At 43.0% G+C, this 25,674-nt stretch overlaps 1 protein-coding gene across 1 annotated transcript; it reads left to right on the top strand.

The window, feature by feature from the left end:
- Positions 1-11,568: 11,568 nt before the first annotated feature.
- On the top strand, positions 11,569-25,117 carry LOC124000656 (complement C1q tumor necrosis factor-related protein 1-like). Its single transcript, XM_046307204.1, has 3 exons — positions 11,569-11,665; positions 21,345-21,575; positions 22,304-25,117. The coding sequence occupies exons 2-3, from the start codon at positions 21,356-21,358 to the stop codon at positions 22,849-22,851; spliced, it is 768 nt and encodes a 255-aa protein (XP_046163160.1). The 5' UTR covers positions 11,569-11,665; positions 21,345-21,355; the 3' UTR covers positions 22,852-25,117.
- Positions 25,118-25,674: the final 557 nt, after the last annotated feature.

Raw genomic sequence — 25,674 nt, 5'->3', positions numbered from 1 at the left:
CGGTGGTCCCACATCCTCCGCTAATTAGTGAACCTCCCGCATAAAATACTTTAGATAGTCGGTGCATGATGGTTACAGTTGTAAATGAGAACTTGTTCTCAACTGGTCTACCTGGTTAAATAAAGGTGAAATAAATAAAAAATGTATTAAAATGAGAGTTCGTACTGTTAGGTGACCTAAACTGGGATATGCTTAACACCCCGGCCGCCCTACAATCTAAACTAGATGCCCACAATCTTACACAAATTATAAAGGAACCTACCAGGTACAACCCTATATCCGTAAACATGGGCACTCTCATATATATTATCCTGACCAACTTGCCCTCTAAATATACCTCTGCTGTTTTCAACCAGGATCTCAGCGATCACTGCCTCATTGCCTGTGTCCGTTATGGGTCTGTGGTCAACAACCACAACTCATCACTGTCAAGCTCTCCCCAAAACACTTCTGCGAGCAGGACTTTCTAACCGACCTGGCCTGAGAGCACCTCTTCCCAGCTGCCCACTGCACTAAGGCTAGGCAACACTGTCACCACCGATAAATCCACGATAATCGAGAATTTCAAGAAGAATTTCTCTATGGCTGGCAATGCTTTCAACCTGGCTACCCCAACCCAGACCAACAACTCTACACCCCCTGCAACAACTGGCCCAAGTCCCACCCGCTTCTTTTTCACCCAAATCCAGACAGCTGATGATCTGTAAGAGCTGCAAAATCTTGATCACTACAAATCAGCTGGGCTAGGCAGTCTGGACCCTCTCTTCGTAAAATTACCAGCAGCCATTGTTGCAACCCCTATTACTAGTCTGTTCAACCTCTCTTTCGTATCGTCTGAGATTCCTAAAGATTGGAAAGTGGCTGTGGTCATCCACCTCTTCAAAGGGTGAGACACTCTATACCCAAACTATTACAGACCTATATCCATCCTGCCCTGCCTTTCTAAAGTCTTCGAAAGCCAAGTTAACAAACAGATTACCGACCATTTCGAATCCCACCGTACCTTCTCCGCTATGTACCTTTTCCGGTTTCCGAGCTGGTCACGGGTGCACCTCAACCACGCTCAAGGTCCTAAACGATATCATAACCGCCATTGATAAAAGACAGTACTGTGCAGCTGTCTTCATCGACCTGGCGAAGGCTTTCGACTCTGTCAATCACTGTATTCTTATCGGCAGACTGAACAGCCTTGGTTTCTCTACTAACTGCCTCGCCTGGTTAACTAACTACTTTTCAGATAGAGTTTACTTCTCAGATAGAGTTCAGAATTGAACCACAGGGTTCAATTCTCGGGCTGACTCTTTTCTCTGTATGTATCAATGATGTCGCTCTTGCTGCGGGTGATTCTCTGATCCACCTCTACGCAGACGACACCATTCTGTATACATCTGGTCCTTCTTTTTGTAACAGTATAACTTTAGTCCGTTCCCTCGCCCATACCCAGGCTCGAACCAGGGACCCTCTGCACACAACAACAACTGACACCCACGAAGCATCGTTACCCATCACTTCACAAAAGCCGTGGCCCTTGCAGAGCAAGGGGAACCACTACTTCAAGGTCTCAGAGCAAGTGACATCACCGATTGAAATGCTATTAGCGCGCACCACCACTAACTAGCTAGCCATTTCACATCCGTTACACTCACCCCCCCTTTGACCTCCTCCTTTTCCACAGCAACCAGTGATCCAGGTCAACAGCATCAATGTAACAGTATAGACTTTAGTCCGTCGCCTCGCCCCGACCTGGGCGCAAACCAGGAACGCTCTTCACATGTCAACAGTCACCCTCGAAGCATCGTTACCCATCGCTCCACAAAAGCCACGGCTTCAAGGTCTCAGAGCAATTGACGTCACCGATTGAAACACTGTTAGCGCGCACCACTGCTAACTAGCTAGTCATTTCACATCCGTTACATGTGGACACTGTGTTAACAAACCTCCAAACAAGCTTCAATGCCATACAACACTCCTTCTGTGACCTCAAACTGCTCTTAAATGCTTGTAAAACTAAACGCATGCTCTTCAACCGATCGCTGCCCACATCCGCCCGCCCAACTAGCATCACTATTCTGGAAGGTTCTGACTTAGAATATGTGGACACCTAAATACCTAGGTGTCTAGCTAGACTGTACACTCTCCTTCCAGACTCGTATTAAGCATCTCCAATCCAAAATGAAATGTAGAATTGGCTTCCTATTTTGCAACAAAGCATCCATCACTCATGCTGCAAAACATATCCTTGACTTCGGCAATGTCATTTACAAAATAGCCTCCAACACTCGACTCAGCAAATTAGATGCAGTCTAAAATCAAATCAAATGTATTTGTCACATACACATGGTTAGCAGATGTTAATGCGAGTGTAGCGGAATGTTTGTGCTTCTAGTTCTGACAATGCAGTAATAACCAACGAGTAATCTAACCTAACAATTCAAAAACTACTACCTTATACACACAAGTGTAAAGGGATAAAGAATATGTACATAAAGATATATGAATGAGTGATGGTACAGAACGGCATAGACAAGATGCAGTAGATGGTATCGAGTACAGTATATACGTATGAGATGAGTAATGTGGGGTATGTAAACAAAGTGGCATAGTTTAAAGTGGCTAGTGATACATGTATTACATAAAGATGCAGTAGATGATATAGGGTACAGTATATACATATACATATGAGATGAGTAATGTAGGGTATGTAAACCTTATAATAAGTAGCACTGTTTAAAGTGGCTAGTGATATGTTTTACATCAATTTCAATCAATTCCCATTATTAAAGTGGCTGGAGTTGAGTCAGTGTGGGCAGCAGCCACACAATGTTAGTGGTGGCTGTTTAACAGTCTGATGACCTTGAGATAGAAGCTGTTTTTCAGTCTCTCGGTCCCTGCTTTGATGCAACTGTACTGACCTCGCCTTCTGGATGATAGCGGGGTGAACAGGCAGTGGCTCGGGTGGTTGTTGTCCTTGATGATCTTTATGGCCTTCCTGTGACATCGGGTGGTGTAGGTGTCCTGGAGGGCAGGTAGTTTGCCCGGTGATGCGTTGTGCAGACCTCACTACCCTCTGGAGAGCCTTACGGTTGTGGGCGGAGCAGTTGTCGTACCAGGCGTACCAGGCGATTGTGCATCTGTAGAAGTTTGTGAGTGCTTTTGGTGACAAGCCAAATTTCTTCAGCCACCTGAGGTTGAAGAGGCGCTGCTGCACCTTCTTCACGACGCTGTCTGTGTGGGTGGACCAATTCAGTTTGTCCGTGATGTGTACGCGAGGAATTTAAAACTTACTACCCTCTCCACTACTGTCCCATCGATGTGGATAGGGGGGTGCTCCCTCTGCTGTTTCCTGAAGTCCACAATCATCTCATTTGTTTTGTTGATGTTGAGTGTGAGGTTATTTTCCTGACACCACACTCCGAGGGCCTTCACCTCCTCCCTGTAGGCCGTCTCGTCGTTGTTGGTAATCAAGCCTACCACTGTAGTGTCGTCTGCAAACTTGATGATTGAGTTGGAGGCGTGCATGACCTGTTCACCCATCGCAGTCATGGGTGAACAGGGAGTACAGGAGAGGGCTCAGAACGCACCATTGTGGGGCTACAGTGTTGAGGATCAGCGGGGTGGAGATGTTGTTACTTACCCTCACCACTTGGGGGGCGGCCCGTCAGGGAGTCCAGTACCCAGTTGCGCTGGGCGGGGTCGAGACCCAGGGTTTGGAGGGTACTGTGGTGTTAAATGCTGTGCTGTAGTCGATGAACAGCATTATCACATAGGTATTCCTCTTGTCCAGATGGGTTAGGGCAGTGTGCAGTGTAGTTGTGATTGCATCGTCTGTGGACCTATTTGGGTGGTAAGCAAATTGGAGTGGGTCTAGGGTGTCAGGTAGGGTGGAGGTGATGTCCTTGACTAGTCTCTCAAAGCACTTCATGATGACGGAAGTGAGTGCTACTGGGCGGTAGTTGTTTAGCTCAGTTACCTTAGCTTTCTTGGGAACAGGGACAATGGTGGCCCTCTTGAAGCATGTGGGAACAGCAGACTGGGATAGGGATTGATTGAATATGTCCGTAAACACACCAGCCAGCTGGTCTGCGCATGCTCTGAGGACGCGGCAGGGGATGCAGTCTGGGCCTGCAGCCTTGCGAGGGTTAACACGTTTAAATGTTTTCCTCGCGTCGGCTGCAGTGAAGGAGAGTCCACAGGTTTTGGTTGCGGGCCGTGTCAGTGGCACTGTATTGTCCTCAAAGCGGGAAAAAACAGTTATTTAGTCTGCCTGGGAGCAAGACATCCTGGTCCGTGACGGGGCTGGTTTTCTTCTTGTAATCCGTGATTGACTGTAGACCCTGCCACATACCTCTTGTGTCTGAGCCGTTGAATTGTGACTCTACTTTGTCTTTATACTGACGCTTAGCTTGTTTGATTGCCTTGCGGAGGGAATAGCTACACTGTTTGTATTCGGTCATGTTTCCGGTCACCTTTCCCTGGTTAAAAGCAGTGGTTTAGTTTCGCTATTAGCTTCACACGAATGCTGCCATCAATCCACGGTTTCTGGTTTGGGAATGTTTTAATCGTTGCTATGGGAACGACATCATCAATACACTTTCTAATGAACTTGCTCACAGTGCCTCACCAAAGCCCTATATACTACCCACAACTGCGACCTGTATGCTTTCGTTGGCTGGTCCTCGCTACATATTTGTCACCAAACCCACTGGCTCCAGGTCATCTATAAGTCTTTGCTTAGTAAAACTCCGCCTTATCTAAGCTCACTGGTCACCATAGTAACACCCACACATAGCACGCACTCCAGCAGGTATCTTTCAACGGTCCTCCCCAAAGCCAACACCTCTTTTGGCCTTTCCTTCCAGTTCTCTGCTGCCAATGAATGGAATGATTTGCAAAAATCACTGAAGTTGGAGACTTATATCTCCCTCACTAACATTAAGCATCAGCTGTCAAAGCAGCTTACCGACCGCTGCAGCTGTACAGAGCCCATCTGTAAGTAGACCATCCAACTACCTACAGTTGAAGTCGGAAGTTTACATACACTTAGGTTGGAGTCATTAAAACTCATTTGTCAACCACTCCACAAATTTCCTGTTGACAAACTATAGTTTTGGCAAGTCGGTAAGGACATTTACATTGTGCATGACACAATTGATTTTTCCAACAATTGTTTACAGTGTCAAGATCGTCGTACGAACTGGAAATATACTCAGACCAACGTGCAGCGTGATTTTGGTTCCACATGTTTAATAAAGGAAACTCACAAGACAATAAACAGAAAATGAAACGTGTAGCAAATGCAGTGCTCCCAGGCAACTACACAAAAACAAGATCCCACAAAACACAGTGGGGGAAATGGCGGCCTAAATATGATCCCCAATCAGAGACAACGATAAACAGCTGCCTCTGATTCGGAACCTTACCAGGCCAACATAGTCATACAACAACCAGGATAACCCATCCTAGTCACACCCCGACCTAACCAACATAGAGAATAAAAGGCTCTCTATGGTCAGGGCATTACATACAGACAGATTATTTCACTTATAATTCACTGTATCACAATTCCAATGGGTCATAAGTTTACATACACTAAGTTGACAGTGCCTTTAAACAGCTTATACAATTCCAGAAAATGATCTCATAGCTTTAGAAGCTTCTGATAATTAACATAATTTGAGTCAATTGGATGTGTACCTGTGGATGTATTTCAAGGCCGACCTTAAAACTCAGTGCATCTTTGCTTGACATCATGGGAAAATCTAAAGAAATTAGCCAATACCTCAGAAAAAATATCGTAGTCCTCCACAAGTCTGGTTCATCCTTGGGAGCAATTTTCAAACGCCTGAAGGTACCATCTGTACAAACAATAGTACGCAAGTCTAAACACCATGGGACCACGCAGCTATCATACCACTCAGGAAGGAGACGCCTTCTGGCTCCTAAAGGTGAAAGTACTTTGGTGCGAAAAGTGCAAATCAATCCCAGAACAACAGCAAAGGACCTTGTGATGATGCTGGATGATTCCGGTACAGAAGTATCTATATCCACAGTAAAACAATATATCAACATAACCTGAAAGGCCTATCCTATAGAACATTAGTGGGGCAGAACTGAAAAAGTGTGTTCGAGCAAGGAGGCCTACCAACCTGACTCAGTTACACCAGCTCTGTCAGGAGGAATTGGCCAAAATTCACCCAACTTATTGTGGGAAGCTTGTGGAAGGCCACCCGAAATGTCTGTCCCACTGGGGATGCGGTGAAAGAAATAAAAGCTGAAATAAATAATTCTCTCAACTGTTATTCTAACATTACGCATTCTTAAAATAAAGTGGTGATCCTAACTGACCTAGGACAGGGAATTTGTTACAAGGATTAAATTGCAGGAATTGTGAAAACTGAGTTCAAATGTATTTGGCTACGGTGTATGTAAACTTCCGACTTCAACTGTAGCTAAGTCTGACTGTCCTTTAGCCATGTCTTTATGTTTTTTTTGTGAGTGTGCGATAGGTGGTGCAGTTATGTGTGTCTGATGGCAGTGTTTTCCAGACACGGGAAGCTCCCACAGTGAAAGCAGTCTGACTAAATGTGTTTTTCCTTAATTACGGGAATTATTCATTCACTTCTCATGGCAGTCTAGTCAAGCAGTATTTTAAGTAAGCATTTAAGTACAGTTTTGCTGCCTCTGTAGTCAAACAATTTCATATGTATCGGAAATTAGTTTGGTTCAATTTTGATATTTTAGTTACCTTCTTCAGCTGCTTTTTTTTCTGGGGGTACTTTTACCACCTTTTTCTCCCCAATTGGTAGTTACAGTCTTGTCCCATTGTCCCAGAGAAATACGTCCATCCGAAACACGACCCCGCCAGGCCGCACTGCTTCTTGACACACTGCTCGCTTAACCCGGAAGCCAGCCGCACCAATGTGTCGAGGGAGACACCGTACTGTACAGCTGTTGACCAAAGTCAGCATGCATGCACCCGGCCACCACAAGGAGTTGCTAGAGTGGGACAAGGACATCCTTGTCAGCCAAGCTCTCCCCTAACCCGGATGACGCTGGGTCAATTGTGCGCCGCCTCATGGGTCTCCCGGTTGGCAACATCACAACTCAGGATCGAACCCGGATCTGTAGTGACGCCTCCAGCACTGCGATGCTGTACCTTAGACCGCTACGCCAATCGGGAGGCCCTTTCACCTTCTTTTTGAAATCAAGTATGATGTCAAGGTACTTAAAAACGGATACCACCTGGAGCTTCTCCCTTGACACAGACCTCTGGCTCAGTAGCATCATTTGCCCTCTTTGTGAAGAACATGCTAACTGTTGTTTTATTTCTCACATTTAAATGCAAACTTGAGTCACTGAGCCACTTTGTAACATGGACCATTGAAGTGGCGAGTTCTTCTGCAGCCTGTTGTTTGCTCTTTGCACATCATTTTATGATTGACAGGGGGTCATTTCAAACTGTAACCTATTGAGCAACAGGTTATTACTTTGGGATATTGGACAAGAGAAGGCTACTCGTAGGCAAACATACATTCATTGTCCAAGATATGAAACAGTAACAAATCTTTGTATCTCAGCAAAAATCTTTCTCAAGTTTGTTGAATGCCAAAACCATATGAACTACTGCATTGATGTCCATGTTTCAGTAGACACTCCAAAGAACAAACACACAGACATAAGATCAAATAACGTTTTCCACCTCATAAAAAGGAATGAGTTCTGACTGGTGGAACACTGACTATGTCCCAAATGGCACCCTATTCCATATATAGTGCACTACATTTGGGATGCAGCCTCTGCCTTCTGGTTATTGGTGGGCAATTCAGTTGAGCAGAGACAAGGAACGAGTATAGAGAGGGTTATGGAGGTTCTTATGAGATGAGAAAATGAGAGGTCAACTAGGGGTTAGTGGTTAAGGCCTAGGTGTTTCAGAACAAACTGTATAAAGGTCAATGATATGACTGAAGAGGCTCATGCTGAAGATTTTCATTTGCAATCTCACCATCCCCAAATATAAATAATTTATTGTACATCTGGTGTTTTTGTATTATTTATTCTTGTAGGCCTGGAATAAATCCGTATAGTCAATGAAACAAAAATAATATTGAGGTAGTTTAAAACATGGTTTGATATGTGATTTATCAGTTATCCTCCCTTCAACACATTACATTTGTGAAACAATTATGTTTTCACAGCTGAATGTCTTTGGAATGTTGCAGATTCCTCTATTAAGATTAGGAGTAGTGTTGACATTGGGGAAAAAGAAAGATACAGAGAAAGAGATGATGATGGTTGAGTAGCTTGCAGTTGAAAGGTCAATCAATAGTCTGAATGAAAGCATGTAGAGCTACAAATAATATTTGTCTTTAAAATTTTGATTTTTCTTGGCACTTAAAAATTGAAAGAGGGAAAGGAAGAGGGGCAGACGACATGTGAAGCATGAGCCTTCCTTCCTTCCTTCCTTCCTTCCTTCCTTCCTTCCTTCCTTCCTTCCTTCCTTCCTTCCTTCCTTCCTTCCTTCCTAGATAGAAATAGACATACCGGTACTATAGACACTGGTAGTTCAAGGGAGGACAGTCAATGTCTTAGAGTCAATAAAACCTGGGTCAGATGTGTCCGTTAATGGCATGGAGATGGAAGGAGAAGAACACCCTTGACATAATTACATAACAGTCTGTGGAGTCTCTTTCAATCCTGGACCCCTAGGCGGTAATGCACTCCAGATGTGCTTGTGTAACACGTGTACACCAATCTGAAAGTAACTTCCGCTCTCACAGCAATGAAAATGACAGTTCATCCCAAAACTTGCAGAAGGTAAATAAAAATAGGCCTATTCATTCTCACTGTGTAGTGCAGGTAGACCGTTGTGCCAACATGGTTATGCTGTATCTGCACCAACAGGGATGGTAAGAAAGTGTAAAAGACCCATTTCACATGCCCGTATAAATGTCTGTGTCTATTCTAATTGCCTTCAAAAATGACAATCATAAATGTGGTCTACGTTTCAGTGAGTCAGACATTCCATTTAAAAACAGTAGTCCCAAGGGAACAACATCTGTCTGATTCAGCTAACTAAAACCATTGGGCCCCATAAATAGTCAAACATATATTGTCTCTGCTAAAAGTTCATCTCTGTGTGTGTGCGTGCGTGCGTGTGTGTGTGTACGTGCCTGCCTGCCTGCCTGCACATGTGCATATGTGTGTTACTGTCCCTCCCCGAAGGTTTCTGCCACCAATTTCTCCCCAGCTCCATGTTCCTCCCTTCCAATCCTTTCCTTCCCTCAAGCTAGCCTACCTCTCCCCTCTGCCCCCCTCACCTCCCGTCTCCATCCCAACAATAACACTACCCCACCCTGTCTGTCCCTGACTCCATGTGTAAAACCCTGTGCCCCCTTTCTCCTCAGAGTGCTAGCTCCCCTCCAGGCCCTCCACATACTAACATCTGCCTCCTCCTCTCCTTTGTGGCTTGAGCTTTCACAGATGTGAAGCAGCAGAAAAAAAAGAGCAGGGGGAAGGAATTCACCACAGCAGAAATACAGGACTGGAAGGATGGCAGACAGTACTTGCAAAGGCAATGGGGTTTGTTCTCTTGAGTCTCCCACAACGATTATACAGATGTAGTGCAATGTAGTGTAGGGTTTGGGTAGGGTAGTGTGTGTGTGTGTGTGTGTGTGTGTGTGTGTGTGTGTGTGTGTGTGTGTGTGTGTGTGTGTGTGTGTGTGTGTGTGTGTGTGTGTGTGTGTGTGTGTGTGTGTGTGTGTGTGTGTGTGTGTGTGTGTGTGTGTGTGTGTGTGTGTGTGTGTGTGTGTGTGTGTGTGTGTGTGTGTGTGTGTGCACTGTTTGATTGGTTTTTGGGTATCAATAAAAGGTTCCTATACCTGTTCTTATTCATTTATTTAACAGAATGTAATAAATTAGTGTTCTTAACCAAACAAAGATGTTCGATAATGAATCTTACAAATGAGGGTCTGGTATAAATAGTGGAACTCAACAAAAGATTTGTTAGGCTTTATCATATGTTCAAACAGAACCTCCAAGACATAGACAATACATTCCATCCGCTCTGTCCTTGTCAGAGCCCTTAAACATTCCCACCCCTTTTCATGAGTTATCGACTTTGAATGATTACGGTCATGTCATAGCCTTACTTCTCACAAGCTATGCATGTCATTTTACATTGCATGGAAAGACATTCATGGAGAAACAGCAGCCATTCAGTCAGAGTAAACAACGTGTGGGCAAAGTAGCCTTCTTACTGGAACTGTTGAGAGTCAATGTTGCTATTGTGTCCAAAAGAGAGAGAGAGAGAAAGACCTTCCATAAAGGCATCCCCTACAGAGAGGTAAACCTGGAGAAGAGTACCCTAAGCAATCTGGTTCTGGGGCTCTGTTCACAAACAGACCCCACAGAGCCCCAGCACAGCAACACAATTAGACCCAATTGTAACAATAATTACTTGACACATTGGAAAGAATTAACAAAACAAACAGAGCAAACTAGTATGCTATTTGCCCCTAAACAGGGAGGACACAGTGGCAGAATACCTGACTACTGTGATTGACCAAAACTTAAGGAAAGCATTGACTACTGTATGTACAGACTCAATGAGCAAAGCCTTGCTATTGAGCCGTAGGCAGACCTGGCTCTCAAGAGAAGACAGGCACACTGCCCACAAAATGAGGTGGAAACTAAGTTGCACTTCATAACATCCTGCCAAATGTATGACCATATTAGAGACACATATTTCCCTCAGATTACACAGACCTACAAAGAATTGAAAAAGAAACCCAATTTTGATAAACTCCCATATGTATTGGGTGAAATACCACAGTGTGCCATCACAGCAGCAAGATTTGTAACCTGTTGCTACAAGAAAAGGGCAACCAGTGAAGAACAAACACCAATGTAAATACAGCCCATATTTATGTTTCTTAATTTTCCTTCTTGTACTTTAACTATTTGCACAACATGACATTTGAAATGTCCTTTTTTCTTTTGGAACTTTTGTGAGTGCAATGTTTAATGTTCATTTTTAAAAATGGTTTATTTCACTTTTGTCTATTATCTATTTCACTTGCTTTCCCATGCCAATAAAGCCCCTTAAATTGAATTTAATTCAATTGAATTGAGAGAGTGAGAGAGAGAGCGAGAGAGAGTCATTTTCAATTTTCTTTGTGGAATTAGATTCTGGATATTTATTTGTTTTATTTGTTATACTGTACATACGGCTATAGGATCTTAGTTTGATCACTCTTTTGCTTCTGAGAATATGCTAACTTGAAGTGTATTTGAGTTTTAAAAAGGCTTCTAAAGTTTGTCATTTCCACTTTGAAATGTAAGACATGATTTGCATCCACGAGAAATGTCCATTCATTACAATCCACATAATAATTCACATTTCCAGTTGCTGCATGATTATTTTCGTGCTGTAACAAACTGGCTCAAATTAAGATCGGTTTACCAGTTTTTGATTAGTAGCTATTCTTATTGTTGTCGATGTTGTTTTCATTGTTTTATGTGTATCACTTTGCTTTGGCAACATTGCATTTGAATTTTAGAGAGAGAGAGGCTGACTCAGGATTCTCCCCCTCCCCTTTCCTCCCCTCTCTCTCTCCTTTCTCTCTCCTCAGCTGATCAACACCACTTGAAGAGACTTCTACAAGAGGTAAGTTACTGCATGCTTTACTATCAATCACATTATCTGTCATTCTGCGGTAGCTTCTGCACAATGCCAAGAGTGCACGTCTCACGCAGTTCCGCATCTTTAATTTGGCTACATTAAATGTAATGTCTAACTGATGGGCGTCGTCAGAACTTGCAGAGAGGAGGATAGAGCAGCACCAGAGGGCTGGTGAAGTTGCATATCAGCAGCCGCAGCTAGTTTCAGTAGTTGGCTGCCTCTCAACAGGACCATGCAGGCATGGCCGTAATTACACATGAGGACACAGAGTAGCTGACTGTTTTTTTAGGAACTCAGTCAGGATCTCAAATTCTGGTGAGAGTTAGAATAGTGAATAGACAAGGTGCAATTTCGAAACTTAGTCATGCATTGTAAGTCGCTCTGGATAAGAGCGTCTGCTAAATGACTTAAATGTAAGTCGCTCTGGATAAGAGCGTCTGCTAAATGACTTAAATGTAAATGTAAATCAGCAGTTTTCCTCTTGCTATATGTCACTCACTGACAGTCACTCAATTAGCAAGGCATAAAACATTTTCGGATTAGTCTAGGGTATAATTACCATCTCAATTGCACACTCCTTGCGTCCTCTCTCCTCGCCTCCTTCTCAAAACCCATTGGAGGAGAAGGTCAGAGAGGAGGGATCTCTGCCTTTCTCAGTCAATGGGTTTCGGGAAGGAGAGAGGACGCAAGGAGTGTGCAATTGAGAATCTACGTAGTTAGTCTAGCTATCTATCTAAATGTGTAGTAATCGAGGCCGAATTACTGACAGGTAACTCTGGGCACGAGCCCAGGGGCCCTGACCTCCAATTGGCCCCCATTGATTTTGTTTGTCACTCTCACTCAGACATCATATTAACATGACATAAGTCATGGCAAAATAGGTATAATTGCATGGAATTAGCTTGTATGTATCCCAACCCCATGGTAAAACATGTAGAATACCTACGTCTGTATGTATTAAACTATAGTTTGTTATCCAGGTGCTGAGTTAATGTGTAGCAGCTAATTGTATAGCTAATAGGCTATGTGTTTGTAGGTCAACTGAGGTACATGAAGCTACAGGATGGTTGGGGTCCTTTTAGCTTGTTTTTGCTGTTTTCTAAATAGTATTTTAGACTTTTTAAATAGCATAGAAATGCAGTAAATGAGCTTCAACGGCTTAATATTTTAAAAATGTCACAGTATTTTTCCAACAGCATTATATATATATAAAAAACAAAAAAATGCACTATGCAGAAACCGCCCCGCCATTTCCTGGTTGCTAAAATTTGAATAGTTCGCCTAATTTCAGTTTATGTGACAAAACAAGCAAGTATAGAGTAGAGAATCATTGTACCATTCAAACCACTGTGAAATACACTATATACACAAAGGTATGTGGACATCCCTTCAAATGAGTGGTTTTGGCTATTTCAGCCACACCCGTTAATGACAGGTGTATAAAATTGAGCACACAGCCATGCAATCTTCATAGACAAACATTTGCATTAGAATGGCTTTACTGAAGAGCTCAGTGACTTTCAACATGGCACCATCATAGGATGCCACCTTTCCAAACAAGTTCCAAACTGCGTCTGGAAGCAATGTCAGCACAAGAACTGTTCGACGGGAGCTTCATGAAATGGGTTTCCATGTCCTAGCAGTATCACACAAGCCTAAGATCACCATGCGTAATGCCATGCATCAGCTGGAGTGATGTAAAGATCGCCGCCATTGGACGCGTTCTCTGGAGTGACGAATCACGCTTCACCATCTGGCAGTCCGACAGACGAATCTGGGTTTGGCGGATGCCAGGAAAAGTCTTCCTACCCCAATGCATGGTGCCAACTGTAAAGTTTGGTGGAGGAGGAATAATGGTCTGGGGCTGTTGTTCATGGTTCGGGCTAGGCCCATTCGCTCCAATGAAGGGAAATATTAACGCTACAGCATACAATGACATTCTAGATGATTCTGTGCTTCCAACTTTGTGGCAACAGTTTGGGGAAGGCCCTTTCCTGTTTCAGCCTGACAATGCCCCCGTGCACAAAGCGAAGTCCATACAGAAATGTTTTGTCGAGATTGGTGTGGAAGAACTTCACAGGCCTGCAAAGAACCCTGAACTCAACCCCATTGACCACCTTTGGGATGAATTGGAACTCCAACTGCGAGCCAGGCCTAATCGCCCAACATCAGTGCCCGATCAGACTAATGCTCTTGTGGCTGAACGGAAGCAAGTCCCTGCAGCAATGTTCCAACATCTAGTGGAAAGCCTTCCCAGAAGAGTGGAGGCTGTTATAGCAGCAAATGGGATACCAACTCCATATTAATGCCCATGATTTTGGAATGAGATATCCAATTAATTTAGGTAATGTAAGGTAAGGCCATATATGGCCATATTACTTTTCCGTATGGGGCATCTTGCATCCGAGATGCTAATGTACATGATTTATCTAATGCAGATTAGTCTGATGCATTCCAATGGCTTTATTAGCATGTTCTCAAGTCTAGCACACCACCAGATCATATAGTTTTAAACCCAGACTGTACCATGCCATATGCCAAGTCAAACTTGATTAACCATGCTTGTGTTACCATCCCCTTGGTCCAGGACTGCAGGCCAGCTTTGCTGTAGTGTATGGAGATTAACTCAAATAATGTGTGCTGGATCAGCTGAATCCTGATTCATGAAGTCAGCCTTTACGCTCTGTTTGCTCTAGAGCTCTACCCAGTGTGCATCCCAAATGGCACCCTTTTCCCATAGAACACAACTTTTTTGACCAGGGCCGGAAGCACTGCACTATGTACGGTATAGGGTGCAATTTGGGATGGCGTCCAAATGTCCATCTTCTAAACTGTACAATTGAACTCTGTGGCACAACTGTCAAATAAAGAGGCTGAACGATGTAAAGCACTCCTCACTATCAAATTAATGTAGTTATTTCTTACCCTTCGGTAGTAACAAAACATTTGGCACAGCCTGTACAATCCAAAAATGACCAAGAATCTTGTAACGCTTGTCGTCCGGGGAAGGAGAGGAGGACCAAGGTGCAGTGTGGTAAGTGTTCATATTTTAAATATTGTTAACGAACACTGAAAACAAAACAATACACAACCAACGAACGAACAGTCCTGTAAGGTGCATCACAACACTAAACAGAAAATAACCACCCACAAAACACAATGGAAAACAGGCTACCTAAATATGGTTCTCAATCAAGGACAACAATTGACAGCTGCCTCGGATTGAGAACCATACCAGGCCAAACACAGAAATAGAAAATCATAGACAAACTAACATAGACAACCCACCCAACTCACGCCCTGACCATGCTAAAACAAAAGACAAAACAAAGGAACTAAGGTCAGAGTGTGACAATACTGTACCTCGTTACACTTCACAGGTTTACATGGTTCACATATTTTGCGGAGATGAAGCATTCCTTTCTACAGACAACTATGCTGTATCCCGTGCATATGACACTCAACTTTGATTAGATTTTGAATTGACAATCCCAGAAAAAGACCTTCAAGATCACTCAGATGTCTGCAGATCATGGACATTTATTCCACGGACATTATGGAAGAAACTATAGCATTGCTATACTTTTGGTTTGTGGATGAGAGCCACACTAGTGTTTCTTCTGTGGATTTTCATTGGGCCAATGTTTTGTCACTGCAATGAGCTATGGATCTAAAATGGCACCTTAGTATATATAACAGCTCTGTTGCACTGTCTGTCTGAGACTAAAGGGCTGGCATCATTGAAAATGACCAATAATGGTCATGGTTTGAAACGAAGCTCCTGACAACAACAGTGGTTGCTGTCTCATGGATAGTTCATAGCTGGCTCGTGTTCACCATTCCTAAACTTTCCCTGCTCCCCTGCTCCCCCTGCATTCCCTGCCCCCCTATGCAAATATATGGTATGTTTTCTCTGGATCCAAAATCCTCTTTTTCCCACTCTCCTGGAACAGCAGTGGGACACGTAATAATTCAGTTACTAAGCAGACTGATATTTCAGGAATGTTTTTCCCCCCCATATTATTCAGGTGGATATTCATTAAACCACTATAGCAGAGGGTTTCCCAAAATGTTTTTGGGCCCACGACCACATTTTGATATCTGAAAATGATTGCGACCCCAAACATGTGAAAAACAAATGCATGTAATTAACAGCCGATGATTACTTTGTTAATTGGGGCTATGGCAGTCCATTGTAAAACATTCTAACTGTATTTCTGATTGTGTTCTCAAATCACAATCACATACTTTTAATGTGGGGCTATGAAAGTCAATTGCAAATTCGTCTGACATAATTACTCTTATCTCACCACCCCTAATTAGATGGGTGTGCTTGAATCATGTCGTGTCGGAGCTTCTCAAAGTCAGGGGGTGTGGTGTACTGTGCGCACCTCATCTTTCCTGTCACATCCAACCTGGACCAAATGTATTTTCTTCTAATACAGAGGAGAGCACTGAATCAGCGTACCGTGAGTTTTAATATTCGGAGGGAGACGGCACAGTATTCCCTTTGAGTCATAAACCAAAACTCCTCCATAGTGACCCGTGAATGCCTTGTCTTCAGCATTCCGTCACATGGCAGCTCGATCAGATGCTCAATTTCACTTACCGGCGTGTCAACTAAGCCAGGGTCACAGTCAAATCAGCTAAATCTGATTGGTCACTCATCTGTAGAAATGTTTTGTATTTCCCCTTCATGCTTGCGTTCAGTTCGTTCAGTTTCACAAATATGTCTGTTCCACAGGCAAGGAGAGAAATGTTATTTTCATTACACAGAAAGATTGACTTTCATTGCGAATGACAACAGTTCCTCTCTCAATTCCAATAATCTTTCCAACACTCCCCCTCGATAACCAACAATCCTCGGTGTGAAATAGAACCATGTCATGCTCTGATCCCATATCTCCACAACGTTTTGCAAACAGGCGTGTGCAATGTAGTTTACACCTGAAGTTACCTGCTGCTTAAATCTCAGAGTTCTGCGCTCAGCTCTTTTGCCACAAGTTGCTCTCGGGTGTACCCATTATAGCCCAGTGGGTGTATCATACAATGCATCCATATGGCAGAGGGAGAAACATGTATAACTAGAGTGCAGAGGCCTGCCCATCATCCCGTGATAGATGGAGCCCCATCTGTGCAAAAATCCCACTATTCAATCCCATGGAATCTCTTTTTTGTCAATATAGCCGCGCAGCACACTCATCATCCCCTCTGCCGTTTCATGCTCGGGAATACTGAGACAGAACAATATGTCCTCATGAAAAGCATCCGAGGACATGTAGCGAACAAAAGTCAACGAATGGGCATCTCGGCCCTCACAGTTAACATCCATTTGGAGAGGATAAAGTTGTTCAGTCTGTCATGTTTTGTCTTATATTGTCTTGTCATTTTGCTTTTCCTTCTGTTCGTTTTCCCCCTGCTGGTCTTTTTAGGTTTGTTCCTTTTTTTTTCTCTCTCCCTCCCTCTCTCTCTTCTCTCTATCGTTCCGTTCCTGCTCCCAGCTGTTCCTATTCCCCTAATCAATCATTTAGTCTTCCCACACCTGTTCCCTATCTTTTCCCCTGATTAGAGTCCCTATTTCTCCCCTTGTTTTCCGTTTCTGTCCTGTCGGATCCTTGTATATTGTTCACCGTGCTGTGTCTTTGTATCGCCCTGTCGTGTCGTGTTTCCCTCAGATGCTGCGTGGTGAGCAGGTGTCTGAGTCTGCTACGGTCAAGTGCCTTCCCGAGGCAACCTACAGTTTATGATCGAGTCTCCAGTCTGTTCTCGTCATTACGAGTGGAATTGTTTTTTATGCTTTATTTACCGCTCCGATATGTCTAGGAGTATTGCATATTTCCTTTACTGGATTAAAGACTCTGTTTTCGCCAAGTCGCTTTTGGGTCCTCATTCACCTGCATAACACAGTCAGTTTGCTTTTGATTGCTAGCTATAGCGTCAATTCTTAGTTTCACTGTGTTATCTGACAAAGGTATTGTTTTCACCATATCAATTGAGGCCGGCAATCTCAAAGTCTCTGCAATAGTGTGTGGTTTCATAGGTTAGCAGGCTTAGCCAATGATTCAAATGCAATGGTCAAGTGCGGCCTTTTCCCAGGATCTAAGGGCACCCTCTGGTTGAATTGTAACTTTTAGATTTGAATCATTTTCATTTAGATTTTTAAGGTTAACCATATTACAATGATTTTGAGAGACAAAAACTATATAATATATTTACAGTCCCAGTCAAAAGTTTGGACACACCTACTCATTCAAGGGTTTTCTATATTTTTACTATTTTCTCCATTGTAAAATAATAGTGAAGACATCAAAACTATAAAATAACACATATGGCATCATGTAGTAACCAAAAAAGTGTTAAATACATTCAAATATTTTTAATATTTGAGATTCTTCAAAGTAGCCACCCGTTGCCTTGATGACAGCTTTGCACACTCTTGGCATTCAACCAGCTTCATGAGGTAGTCACCTGGAATGCATTTAAATTAAAAGGTGTCTGTTGTTAAAAGTTAATTTGTGGAATTTCTTTCCTTCTTAATGTGTTTGAGCCAATCAGTGATGTTGTGACAAGGTAGGGATGGTTTACAGAAGATAGCCCTATTTGGTAACAGACCAAGTCCATATTATGGCAAGAACAGCTCAAATAAGCAAAGCGAAATGACAGTCCATCATTACTTTAAGACATGAAGGTCAGTCAATCTGGAAAATTTCAAGATCTTTGAAACTTTCTTCAAGTGCAGAAGCAAAAACCATCAAGCGCTATGATGAAACTGGCTCTCATGAGGACCGCCACAGGAACGGAAGACCCAGAGTTACCTCTGCTGCAGAGGATACGTTCATTAGAGTTACCAGCCTCAGAAATTGCAGCCCAAATAAACGCTTCACAGAGTTCAAGTAGCAGACACATCTCAAAATCAACTGTTCAGAGGAGACTGTGTGAATCAGGCCTTCATGGTCGAATTGCTGCAAAGAAACCACTACTAAAGGACACCAATAATAAGAGACTTGTTTGAGCCAAGAAACACGAGTAACGGACATTAGACCTGTGGAAATCTGTCCTTTGGTCTGATGAGTCCATAGTTGAGATTTGGAGTTCCAACCGCCGTGTCTTTGTGAGACACAGACTAGGTGAATGGATCATCTCTGCATGTGTGGTTCCCACCATGAAGCATGGAGGAGGAGGTGTGATGGTATGGGGGTGCTTTGCTGGTGACACTGTCAGTGATTTGTTGAGAATTCAAGGCACACTTACCCAGAATGGCTACAACAGCATTCTGCAGTGAAACGCCATCCTGTCAGTTATGCGCTTAGTGGGACAATCACTTGTTTTTCAACAGGACAATGATTCAACACACCTCCAGGCTGTGTAAGGGCTATTCGACCAAGAAGGAGAGTGATGGAGTGCTGCATCAGATGACCTGGCCTCCACAATCCCCCGACCTCAACCCAGTTGAGATGGTTTGGGATGAGTCGGACAACAGAGTGAAGGAAAAGTAGCCAACAAGTGCTCAGCATATGTGGGAACTCCTTCAGGACTGTTGGAAAAGCATTCCAGGTGAAGCTGGTTGAGATAATTCCAAGGGTGTGCAAAGCTATCATCAAAGCAGCATGTGGCTACTTCAAAGAATCTCAGCTCTAAGATACATTTTGATTTGTATAACATTTTTTTGGGACTACATGATTCAATATGTGTTATTTCATAGTTATGCTGTCTTCATTATACAATGTAGAAAATTGTAAAAATATATAAAAACCCATGAATAAGTAGGTGTGTCCAAACTTTGACTGTTACTGTGTATATATTTACAGTGGAAGTCAGAAGTTTACACTTAGGTTGGAGTCAAGGTTGGAGTTAAAGAAGAAGTTACAGGTGTGTGAGAGCCAGAAATCTTGCTTGTTTGTAGGTGACCAAATACTTATTTCCCACCATAATTTGCAAATAAATTCATAAAAAAATCCTACAATGTGATTTTCTGGATTTTTTTTCTCATTTTGTCTGTCATAGTTGAAGTGTACCTATGATGAAAATTACAGGCCTCTCTCATCTTTTTAAGTGGGAGAACTTGCACAATTGGTGGCTGACTAAATACTTTTTTGCCCCACTGTATATCTACATAACCTGAAAGGCCGCTCAGCAAGGAAGACGCCACTGCTCCATAACCGCCATAAAAAAGCCAGACTACGGTTTGCAACTGCACATGGGGACAAAGATCGTACTTTTTGGAGAAATGTCTTCTGGTCTGATGAAACAAAAATAGAACTGTTTGGCCATAATGACCATTGTCATGTTTGGAGGAAAAAGGGGGAGGCTTGCAAGCCGAAGAACACCATCCCAACCATGAAGCACGGAGGTGGCAGCATCATGTTGTGGGGGTGCCTTGCTGCAGGAGTAACTGGTGCACTTCACAAAATAGATGGCATCATGAGGAAATAAAATGATGTGTATATATTGAAGCAAAATCTCAAGACATCAGTCAGGAAGTTATAGCTTGGTTGCAAATGGGTCTTCCAAATGGACAATGACCCCAAGCATACTTCCAAAGTTGTGGCAAAATGGCTCAAGGACAACCAAGTCAAGGTATTGGAGTGGCCGTCATAAAGCCCTGACCACAATCCTATAGAACTGAAAGCAGAACTGAAAACGCGTGTGCGTGTAACCTGATTCAGTTACACCAGCTCTGTCAAGATGAATGGGCCAAAATTCACCCAAATTACCGTGGGAAGCTTGTGGAAGGCTACCCGAAATGTTTGACCCAAGTTAAACAATTTAAAGGCAACGCTACCAAATACTAATTGAGTGTATGTATACATCTGACCCACTTGGAATGTGATGAAAGATGTAAATGCTGAAATAAATCCTTCTCTATGCTATTATTCTGACATTTCACATTATTAAACTGAAGTGGTGATCCTACCTGACCTAAAACAGGGAATTTTTAATAGGATTATATGTCAGGAATTGTGAAAAACGGAGTTTAAATGTATTTGGCTAAGGTGTATGTAAACTTCTGACTTCAACCGTATATATATATATACATATTTTATATATATTTTTTTAACCAGATTTTGGAGATTCTCCCTTGACCCCATGCTCATATTAGGCGACCACACATGGGGTCGTTACCCCTAGTTTGGGAACAGCTGCATTATAGTATAATTTACCCTACTCATAGGATAACATAAATACCTCTTTGTCTAACTTGTTTTTCCTTCATGCTCGAGTCAATCTGTATCGCCAAAGTTCAGCACTATAGCCTGAATTACATTTAAAAGTCATTTCCGATTGAGCCTAGATATGCTGTGTTTACGTGCTGCAAGTCTCCACTCATGTGGGAACATTGCTTTTAAGTTTCTATTGCGTTACGCATTGAATTGAGCCTTTACTATTTGAGTTATGTAACAGACAACGATGTAGAATCTCATATGATACTGGAATGAAATGGTATTTCTCTCCACTACGAGTGCTTTATTTATACTGTCAGCAAGACCAATTTACAACTGTACCTTCATGTTTATAATAGCAAACACCACTGTCAATTGGACTTCGGTATAAGCCCATCTTGGATATAATACCCTCAAATAACTCTCCTTGTTCAAAGATTTACAGCATTTACAGCACAAAGGTTGTGTCTAAATCTGCCTGTTGTCCTGCCTTGTCCTCTCAGGTGCAGCAACCATGTTTGACCACCTCCTCCTCCTGAGCCCCATCCTCCTGTTCCTCCCTCTGGTCATCACTGTCCCGTCCCCTGGAGGTGTCCCTCCTACCCCCTGCCGCCGCTGCTGTGATGACCTGGAGCTACAGAAGGGCCCCCCAGCCCCTCAGACGGGGGACCAAAAGAGTGGCCTGAACCAGATGCCTGAAGTCCGCACCTACATCAACATGACTATCCTCAAAGGTGCGCCTGGATTGTGCCTTTACACCTGCAATACACATAGCTTGATCCCAGGTCTCTTTGTGTTGTTTTGCCAACTCCTATGGTGGTTGTCATTCCAAATACTAAACAGTTTGCCAAACATCACAAAAAGATCCTGGACCAGGCTATACTGTACCCACTGACTGAATTCAATTTGATTGGATTATGATTATGTGTATTCCAATCCAAGGCTTCCTTTCATTGAAGGAATGCTGTAAAAAATGTTCTACTGTCAGTGGACTAGAGGCTAAAATGTCTGCTGCTATTTCAGAACATTAACCTGGCACTGAACTTGCTTATGTGGCTGAAAACATGTCCAAAAACGTAACAGTTTGTGTGTGTGCATGTGTGTGTGTGTGTGTGTGTGTGTGTGTGTGTGCTCACCAGAGAGTATGACCTGGCTTGGAAAAACATACTGTGGCCTTCCAAAAATAAAGTTGCAGAAAAAAATATCATGAGAAAGATAAGCATAACTCCGGAACCCTAAATTCTCATATACTGAGTGGGCTACAATTATGAGAAGTCTGGAGTGACTCTAAGTTTACGTAACATTGCTATCTGGAGAAAATGATAAACAATCTATCTACACTTAGTCTTCTATGATCCATGTTGTACTGACTTTAATCTCAACATGACCTCATTGGACCTTTAGTCTACATTACTGTGTCATAAGGACTCATGTGCTGTATATGTTCCATCTTGCCTCACAGGGGACAAGGGAAACCGCGGGGACAGGGGGACACCTGGGAAGTCTGGTGAGGAAGGCGCTACTGGATCCCGAGGGCCAATGGGCCCCAAAGGAACTAAGGGCCAGGTGGGCCCCCCAGGGGACCCCTGCAAGACCCAGGAAGCAGCCTTCTCGGTGGGGCGTCGCAAATCCCTCCACAGTGTGGACTACTACCAGGCCCTGGTGTTCGACACAGAGTTCGTCAACCTCCACGGCCACTTCGACATGTTCAAAGGAAAGTTCAACTGCTATGTCCCTGGGATCTACTTCTTCAATGTCAACATCCACACCTGGAACTTTAAGGAGACCTACCTGCACATAATGAGGAATGACAAGGAGCAGGCCATCGTGTACGCCCAGCCCAGCGAGAGGTCCATCATGCAGAGCCAGAGCCTTATGTTGCCCCTTGAGCTCAATGACGAGGTGTGGGTCCGGCTGTACAAGAGGGAGAGGGAGAACGCTGTGTATAGTGACGATGTGGATGTCTACATCACCTTCAACGGATACCTCATCAAGCCCACCCTGGAGTGAGATGACCTGCTGGGTCGTGTTCAGTAGGCACAAAACAGGAAGAAAACGCTCTAAGCAGTGCCAAACGGGAGGTATTATATGGACTTGTCCAGGAAGAAATGCTTGTTTTCTTTTTCCGATGCAAAATGTTTACAATGTTTTGGTACGGTGTGCCCTAATGAACACGATCCCCAACTGACACGAAGGGAGGGGGCTAGAGGTCAGAGTTCAGGAGGTTCCGATTGGAAGAGGGGCCTCTTTATGCAGGGTTACTCATTGATGCACACACCTACTTTTAAGTGCCTTTATACGCTGCAAAGGGATACTGGGGGCTTGTAAGGTAATGACTCCATGTACATATCCATAGACTCCTTGTCCCCTGTATTGAAAAATAAATATTATTAGATGTATATGCTCACAAGGATGCTGGGAGGGAAAAGACCTATGACACAAGGAAAGAGATGTCCCCTTAAAGACACAAACCCCTTTATAAACATCTGGCTGTAATGGATTTCACTGTTGGTTGTTAGCTTTATTAGGAGGTGTCACAGTGAACTGACACACATTGAAGTGCTTTGAAACCATTAGTGATGCCAGAAGGCCTGGTTGTCTTCCCAAACTCCCAGATTGGTGCTATGCCTTAATACTGTCATTTGTCTCAGATGTTTTGTCTGGACACTAGTCTAGTTTGTATGCTGTTTTTTTTGTGTTCAGTTTCTAAGCTCTTGGATCAATTTTGTCTGGTAAATCTGTTCATAAGGTCCTGATATTTTCCAGCTGGATATCAGTTGCACAGTGGGTATAAATGAAAAAGACGACAGTAGTCATTACAGTAGAGGCACATCTGATCTCACAATTTCAAATAAGAATAATATGATAATAGTTCAACAGGGATCCCTTGGTAACAGGATACAGAAATGTTACTTACAGTTTGGTGCTGTTTTTGTTTGGTCTTATCTAATCAGAACCTAATGTGGCAAACTAACAGTGCCAGCTAAAATAGGGTACCATTGCACCATTCAAATATGGTTGACATGGATCAAGTATTTAATTGCACAAAGAAGTCCTCTGAAGTAGAAAGATGAATTGATTGATTCCAACAGTTCTCTTGGCAGTATTTCCTTCAATGACAGCAGCTGGGATAAGTCTTGTGAGATTTGGCGCCTTGCCAAATTTGCCTTGCTGAATTTGAGTTTTTACGGAAATGTCAGAGGTTCCTTGTGTGATACTATTTTGCCAGGTACTCTGAAAAGTGTTGGCGTGAAACCCAGTAAGACTCCAACAGTAACATTTCTTCAGGAAATAGAGCATTTCTGAGGCTAAAGTCAACACCGATCCTGTTGCCAGGAGTAGCCTTTTGCTGCAAATAACCTACATAATACATGGTGCTAAAACATCCTTCAGTCGTTTTAAAATCACACTGTAATGTGTGGTTTTACTGCAGGTTGATGAATGTCTGTGTGAGAGTTAGAGTTGGGCTTTACAGGTATGCAAAAATATTTTTGTAAAGATTCAAAACAGGATGTCAGAGGGTGCAGGTGAGTTTCCTCTAGTCAGTCATCCAGACACAGCTCAACCCTCATATCACATGCAGAAGGGAGTCCAGAGATCAAACAAAGATAAACGGTTGATCAAAGGGCTGATTAAGTGCAAAGACACAGAGAGTGAATGAAGGACTAAGCAAGACTTTTACATTTGGAACTGAATTGCAAATATAATTCTACATGTGTTTAATGGTGTGACAGACAGTTGCTTTTCAATGGAATGGAAAAAAAGTGCAAGCTATCCAAAACCCTTCCAAGTTCTTACAGTACTGTGGCCCTCATAAACCAATTCCTAACCATGCAGGTCAACGCTTTTAACAACAGGTGGCATCCTTCAGCCAAGTTCAAACCTCTTCTCACAGCACTTCGTTGAATGCTGTTTTTGTGTCAGAATGGGGAATGATTTGATAGGAAGTTAGCTTTGAGAAGCTGGCCATTCAGGGGTGAACTTTTCATTTAGAAAGTTAGCTAGTAGACACAGGTGTAGAGATGTCACAATTCGAGAACTATTCTTCCTTCATTCATGACAAAATGCTCCAATGAATTCAACGCTGTTTTGCTGTTCAAGTTACTTGATTGTTCGTGTCCTTATGGTGCTAAATAATGTACAAAAAGGTGCTACATTATATTTCGTTTTATAATTCAAATACATGTACATATTCCGCTTGCACATGGATGACATATGACCAATACATATTTTACATGAACTTTGCAAACCTTTGTTAATAAAGATATTGACACATCTTTGTCTCAACCTCAAGCTTGATTGTTCCACAGATCTGTCAAACAGTTGCAGTCGAGCAAGGGAAGGTACACACGGGAAGAGGTCAACGCCCACTGTACATATCTTCATAATTCAACAACCTCCATTGTTATATGACCTATCATCTGTTCTTATGAGTGTTGAGGGATTATTGTATCCTTCTGCCAAAGGCAATAAAAATATAATGGTTAGTACGCTAGAGTGGAGTTCATGTCGGCAACCTCCCAAATCTCTATGTCACAAGAACGCCCTTGAAAATAACAAGGGCCTCCTTTGGACATAGACAACACAGGAATAACAACATATTTCATGATAGTTTTGATGACGCATTATGGAGCATTCCTATCCTTCTCTATAGTTGAGTTGACTGAGACATTAGTGGCTTAAATGACACCCGACCACACTGGGCAGGCGTTCCCTCTTTGGTCTGGTTTTCTATGTGTTGTCCCAAGGAGCATATACTTTCCTCTTGCCTTAATACAAGTCTTCCACCACACCACAACACTCACTCAGCCAAGACACACACAATAAGCATTT

The sequence above is a fragment of the Oncorhynchus gorbuscha genome, linkage group LG16 (assembly GCF_021184085.1).
Source record: "Oncorhynchus gorbuscha isolate QuinsamMale2020 ecotype Even-year linkage group LG16, OgorEven_v1.0, whole genome shotgun sequence".
Lineage (NCBI taxonomy): Eukaryota > Metazoa > Chordata > Actinopteri > Salmoniformes > Salmonidae > Oncorhynchus > Oncorhynchus gorbuscha.
This window is presented reverse-complemented; position numbering and strand designations above follow the sequence as displayed.

Excerpts from the sequence above, each read along its gene's own strand:
- LOC124000656 (XM_046307204.1), top strand. The coding sequence starts at position 21,356 with ATGTTTGACCACCTCCTCCTCCTGAGCCCCATCCTCCTGTTCCTCCCT. Across the intron at positions 21,576-22,303 it reads CAACATGACTATCCTCAAAG|GGGACAAGGGAAACCGCGGG; the intron begins GTGCGCCTGGAT and ends CTTGCCTCACAG.